The sequence below is a fragment of the Aplysia californica genome, unplaced genomic scaffold (assembly GCF_000002075.1).
Source record: "Aplysia californica isolate F4 #8 unplaced genomic scaffold, AplCal3.0 scaffold00028, whole genome shotgun sequence".
Lineage (NCBI taxonomy): Eukaryota > Metazoa > Mollusca > Gastropoda > Aplysiida > Aplysiidae > Aplysia > Aplysia californica.
Window position 1 is genome coordinate 2,145,653 of NW_004797298.1, and position 6,659 is coordinate 2,152,311.

Here is a 6,659-nt window from a genome sequence, read left to right on the forward strand (position 1 = left end):
TCTCTCTCTCTCTCTCTCTCTCTCTCTCTCTCTCTCTGCTTCTTTCACCCTGGTACTTGCAACAGGCTGCCAGGAAAAGTTATTAATCCACCAGGTAGTCTCGAATACCAAACTTTTTGTAATCGATACGCAGAATCCCTGGATTGACAGCAAAAATCGTACTCAAAAACGAGATGATTCACTAAGCCAAAAACATGTCAGTGGAAGTCCGCGTATTGCTTCTGACAGCGCTGTAGTCACTGTTTTGAAGCTCTCTTTTGTTTCTCCAGAAGAAGAATAGGAATAGCACTCCCTTGCTCAACGGTTATAAAAAAATTCCAGTTTCTTTGATTTCAACATTGTGACGAGCGCCCGATTTCACCACGATGCTTCACAAATTCTAACTCTCTGTGCCTCTGTATCCGTCAAAACTTCTCTACCACTCCGAGTCCCTGCCACCCTACTGCCACATCCCCACTTACAAATCACCCTCCTTTTTTTTTTAGTGAGGTGTTACAGCGCTTGCAACTGCATAAGGTCATATGAGCGGCAAGGGGTGGATGTCAACAGACAAGTTCAAACAGGGAATCAGGCTTACTCTGCTCACCTCTCAAGTTACATGTATTGAGTAGTAAGTATTCATGTGAAAAAAAGTGTTTCCGCTTAAAATTGAAAATCTTTACGTATTAATGAGCCATTACTATAAATAAATACAATCACATAAGTTAAGATTTCTCAGAAAGTATTTACTCTATTAGCCTGATTTTTGCATTGATGTAGATGAGGCCCATATTATCTATGCTTAGTAGCAAAATCATTGAAATTTTTTTACAAATTTTTTTCTTGTATCATAATTCGGGTTAAGCAGAAATTTTTGGGGGTTTTGAGGCAGCATGGTGAAAACAGGCGCTCGTCAAAATAGTTAAAGAGAAGGAACTAGCACTTTTCTGCAGGTTTGTGAATTTTTTAATAGAATTTTTGTTTTTTGGCTCAACAACGTCCATTCCCATTAAAGAACACATTTCTGTGTGGATTTTACTGAAAAACGTTGATTAAAAGCACAAAAACTGTAAATTTTCATTTTTTACGCACTCTCAAGGTAAGGAAATAACTCATCTTTGGCGGCCATTTTTTCATTTATTTCACCTCTAAAACCAGGTGACCCCCCATCTCCTTTATTCCCAAATATCTCAACTTCTATTCAAGATAAATGGATATTATTTTCATCCAAAGGAAGACAAATGAACAAACTTGAAGATGATACCAATAACTCTACATGCCCAAAATGGACGAGAGCCTGATTCCACCGCACTGCACTGTGATACAAATACTGATTATGGGTCAAAACTTTGATAAATTTGCTTAGATTTTCTCAAGTTTGCTACTAAGTCATCTAAATGTATTAAATCGATAGCCTCCTCTCAAGTTTTCTGCAGTCATCCAAATGTGTTAAACTGACTGCCTCCTCTCAAGTTTGCTACAAAGTCATCCTAATGTATTAAACCGACAGCCTCCTCTCAAGTTTGCTACAAAGTCATCCAAATGTATTAAACTGACAGCCTTCCACCCAAGCACTCACGCCTACATTAATTTTGTCAATAGTTTTTTAATTAATAAAAATTACTAAGGCATTGTGGTGCTCTTTAGGATAGAATCCACAAGGAACGAGAAAGAGAGTGAAGCTGCTGCTGCTAATGATGATGATGATGATGATGATGATGATGATGACGATGATGACAATGACAATGATGATGATGATGATTACTGTGAGGTTCACAAAAGGCTAGGAAAGTTCACACAGTAAGTAATTTTACCGGAAACAAAAGCGACACTATCTGGGGCCGCTAACACGTCATAAGCTCCAGCAGGATCTATGACACGAACTTGACCTTCCTGCCCCGCCCTTGACCTTGGTGCAGAGGCAGAAACATTTTTGTAGGGGTTGGTGTCAGTGTTTGCCTGCGGAGCCTCAGGTGTTACGATTTCTGCCTTAGTGCTCATGATCAGGACGTGGGTGTGAATGTCGCTCGCCAGCATAGATGTTGCATCGTTGTATGGATGTTCATATTCGTGGTCTGTGGGAAAAGAAACAAAAACAATAGCGAGAAACTGAATTAATTCTCAACCCCCACCGTTATCCAAAGCCTGACACATGCACACAAGCCCACATGCATGCACACACGCACGCACGCAGGCACACACATACACAAACACACACGTGTACGCACACACAAACGCACGCACACTCACATACGCACACATGCATGCACGAACTAAAAATGGATGTATGCTCTCCTCTCACATCAACACTGTTTTTTTTTGTTTAGAAATGATACGACTCAGCTAGAACAGTGTCTGCCAGGGCTGTCACATTCTGGCTATGTTTCTAGCTTGATAAATAAATTATGAAATGTGCTCACAAACACAAAACCTCTGTGAGAATGAGTAGTAACGGAAGTTATTTATTTATTCACAAGTGGGTCTCGTTATGAAATAGATGCACCACAAGACAGTTGGCCAATTCAGTCTAAGCTATTGATGTACACACTTATGACAAGTGCCAACCTACCAGTGGAGAGAGACGGTGAAGCAATGGCGATTTTCGCCATAGCACTCATGATTGGGATAGGGGTGTGAATGTCGCTCGCTGGCATTTCATTTACTTCGTCATAGGGATTTTCATATTCGTGGCCTGTGGGCAAAGAACCAAAAGCAATAGTGAGAAATTTAATTAGATCTCTACCCCCACCCTTAACCCCAGCCTCACACATGCACACAAACACACACGTACGCATGCACACATGCATGCACACACAGATGCACGCAGGCAAGCACGCACATATGCACAAACTAAAATGGTCTCCTCTCTCATCAACACAGTTTTCTTTCTTTAGAAATGATATGACTCTGCTACAACACTGTCTGCCAGGGCCAATCTACCAGAGGAGAGAGACACCGAAGCAATGGAATTAGAATAAATTTCCCCCTTGCTGATATTGAACCCAGGTCTTTTGCACGAACTAGTAGCAAAGCACCTAAAATTTTTACATAAAAGACATTTACTTATCTGAATGTTTCAATTTTCTAAGGAGTAAGTAATAGTTTAATATGATTCCTCCTTATTTGTCGGAAAATGACCAATGTATCTGCAGAGGAGAATATAATTTCTTAAGTGAAATAGAAGAAATGAGGATTAAGATGACTCACGGCTTTCGCTATAGCTAGGGAAACCGATTCTGGCACAGAAGAGTTCATCCCATTTTGAGCATTTAGGAACATAAATTTCTACTACCAGGTAAAGCTGAAGTCATTTGTACACAAGGTCAACCATTTATTAGCGTGCATTCAAGTTTTTTTTCTTTCCCTGTATTGTTTTGGTACTGTTTACAAATTTTGAAACTGTTTAAACCCCCCCCCCCCCCCCCCAAACCCCCCATTATTTCTTTTGAGTGCTATTTATAAGTTCTAAGAAATTGTTCTATTGATATTTCTACCCTTTTATGGTTTTAATTTTACACCTCAAAAGTGGGCAGGCTATAAATAATTTTTTGAATTCGGCTGATTTTGCGAGTGTGGTGACACAATTAAGATAGCCTAGGAGGCTGGCTGCTTTGGTCACACTTGTACGCTTTCCAGGAAGTAGAGATGTTTTCAGAATGTTATCAGGTCTGCTGGGGTAATAATATAGATTGTAAAGTGCATAGAGTTTGCAGTTGAGCAGGAATTTGCACAATACAAATGCTATCTATTATTATTATTAACGGCTAAACCCGGTTGAGAGGGACACATTGTCCTAGAAGGAAGACAGAGATACCTGTATACCCTGGTTTTGATCTGGTCGGTTCTGTGTCTAAAAGATGTTTTTTTTCATTGAATACATTTCAGTGAGTGCAACAACACAAACCACAGTTATGTCAACACTGCCGTCATTTTTAAAAGTACGGTACATGTGAGGCATCGTGGTGAAATCAGGCGCTCGTCAACATAATAGTGAAATTTCAGAAAAAGGCATTTTTGCGCCAGTTCTGCAATTTTTATAGAATTTTTGCTTTTCCGCTCAACACCTTTTATGTCCTCGTTTCCACGCGTATTTTACTGAAAAACATTCATTAAAGGCACAAAATATGTGATTTTTTCAGTTTTCACGGACTCTGAAGCTATTGAAGTAACCAAACTTTGGCGGCCATTTTCTCGATAATTTTATCTCTGAAACCAGGCCACCTCACCTCCTTCAATCACAAATATCTTGACTTTTGTTCAAGATAGACAGGCATTTTTTTTTGGTGAAAGCGAGGCAAGAATAAGCTAATACATGATACCAATAATTCCACATGCCCAAAAATTGACAAGCACCTGATTCCACCACGTCGTGACACATATGCAGTCTCTACAATTTTACAGAAGGGCCAAAAACCTGAATATTGTTACCAAGAAAACAAACTCTTTGCAAACATCCCTAGTCAACATTTTTGAAAATATAATTTGGATAATAACTTCCTTATTATATTCAAAGCAAATGTTGTTTTCATGGTAACAACATTCAGGTTTTGTCTCTCCCAAAGAGATTATATACAGTACTATTTATTAGCTCTTTGAGCTCTCCTGTAAAATTGTAAAAACTGCCTATACCGTATTTTTTAAAATGACGGCAAGACAGAGACCAAATGAAAGCAAGACAAATCCCCCACCTGAACTGTTGCCCGTCTCAGTCGGTTGACCTATGACCCGCCGTGGGTCATCTACTGGTTCCATGACCAATGTCGCATCCCTGGGATACGTGGACGGGTCATCTTGGGAGAGCCTGTCTGAATGCGGGCATGTGGGAAAGAATACTGAGTTATTTTGTTTGTTTTCGCTGAAATTGAATATCCTATAGCGCACTCTGCTGGGCTTTGAAGTTTTCAAGCAGGCGCGGTTCGTCCATAGAGCACGGTCGTGCAGTGCCGTCCAAAATGTTTCAATATTCTATTACGTAAAACACCCACAATAATAAAATAAAAGAAGCCAGAAACAAACACTAGCCAAATATTATACAAAGGTCCTCACTGGCGTTATAACTGTCATTTCTATGTCTATAGCGCCGTAAAACATCTACTATGCCATGCCAAAGTCCATGCGCTTTAGCTAAACAGAAAAGGAAATTGAACGGTGTAACCTGACCTATAAATCACTCTTGGGGATAACCAAAGCGATGGCGACACTCGTAGCTAGTTTGGCGGTACATTAATATTAATAAGCCGGCACATCTCAAATGGGCTCCTGCCGAATAGTGCCGAAACATATTATGTGAGCCTGGGAGCAATCCAGCGGAGTGCTCAAGTGAATCATGATTGGTTCATTGTTTGTTTCGCCACTAGCCTATTTTAAGTGACTCGCTAACCGTGAACCCGAGGGAGGTGAACGTGATCGTCCTATGAGTTGTGCCTTTGAATGGTTTTGAACTGGAGTAGTGAAAGTTATTACATACACTTGAGTGTTCAGTTCCAATACAGGATGAACGAAATTGATGTTTAGCCAACAAACAAATTTAGTACTAGAAATCAAAGCGACGAGTAAAAAGAATTAAAATAAAGCACGAGGCCCTCCCTCACCAACCCAAAGATCCTAAAATTATACACCGTCTCATTTACTATGCCCTTGACAATCTTCAGCATGCGTTAGCTTAATTATTATTGTGCACGCCCACTTTTTAGCCCCACGAGCCGCCCCTGGTTGGAAGGTTTTAAGCCCAGAAAGCAATATTTTTCAAGGGAAATGAGACTCTTTCGTTTTTTCGAAAATTCTTCCAACACTTCCAAAGTTCTTTTTGTTTTTGTTTAGTTTGTTTTTTCTGTTCAGCTGGAGTCTGACTGTGTTTGTGACAGGGACGTTATTCACATAATATGTTCTTTGGGGTTTGTTTTTTTGTTCGCTTGTTTGTTTGTTGTTGTTGCTTTTTGGGGGGAGATGGTGGTGTCATGTAATTTAGATCATAAGAAGAGCAAAAGTAAACCCTTTGCTTATATTTGTATTCCAAAAGTCTAAATGCCGGAGTTCTGAGTAATGAACGGGTATTGCTAGAGTGTGTGGTCTCAATGAGATTAAAAGCAAAAACAACAACAGCAGCAGCAGCAGCAGCAGCAGCAGCAACAACACCAACAATAACAATGACTACAACTACGACAACACCTTTCACAATAGTAACAAAGTAAACCACATTTTCAGAACAAACAACGATATTTTTAACTCTCTGGCTTTGGGCTGATAGACCCACACTCACATGCAACAACAACAAAAACAACAACAACAACATAAACAACAACAACAACAACAGCAACAACAACAATAGCATCATAAAAAACAACAACAACATCAACAGCAACAACAACAACATCAACTACAACCTCAACAACAACAACTGGAACAACAACAACATCAACAGCAACAGCAATAACAACAACAAAAACAACATCAACAACAGCACCTGGAATAACAACAACAACAGCATCAACATCTCTTTGACTCACCAGCGGCTCTATCCCTTCTCCATCTCCTACTCAGAACGATGACCACGACAGCAGCGACAACGATGACGATGAGGATGACAATGACAACAACAACAATCATGACGGTGGGGGTGCTGTCTTCAGAATCACTTAATGCTTCCGCTCCAGTGGCTGGGGGTGGACAGAAAAGTTATG

At 40.1% G+C, this 6,659-nt stretch overlaps 1 protein-coding gene across 1 annotated transcript in view; it reads right to left on the reverse strand.

Annotated features, from left to right (window-relative positions):
- The window catches only part of LOC101860071, a gene marked incomplete in the record, with an annotated part of 32,686 nt that overhangs the window by 4,629 nt on the left and 21,398 nt on the right, over positions 1 to 6,659 (reverse strand). The window contains 4 exon segments of the mRNA XM_035973622.1: positions 1,794 to 2,054; positions 2,549 to 2,671; positions 4,668 to 4,784; positions 6,486 to 6,635. Of these exon segments, the coding sequence (XP_035829515.1) occupies positions 1,794 to 2,054; positions 2,549 to 2,671; positions 4,668 to 4,784; positions 6,486 to 6,635 (651 nt within the window).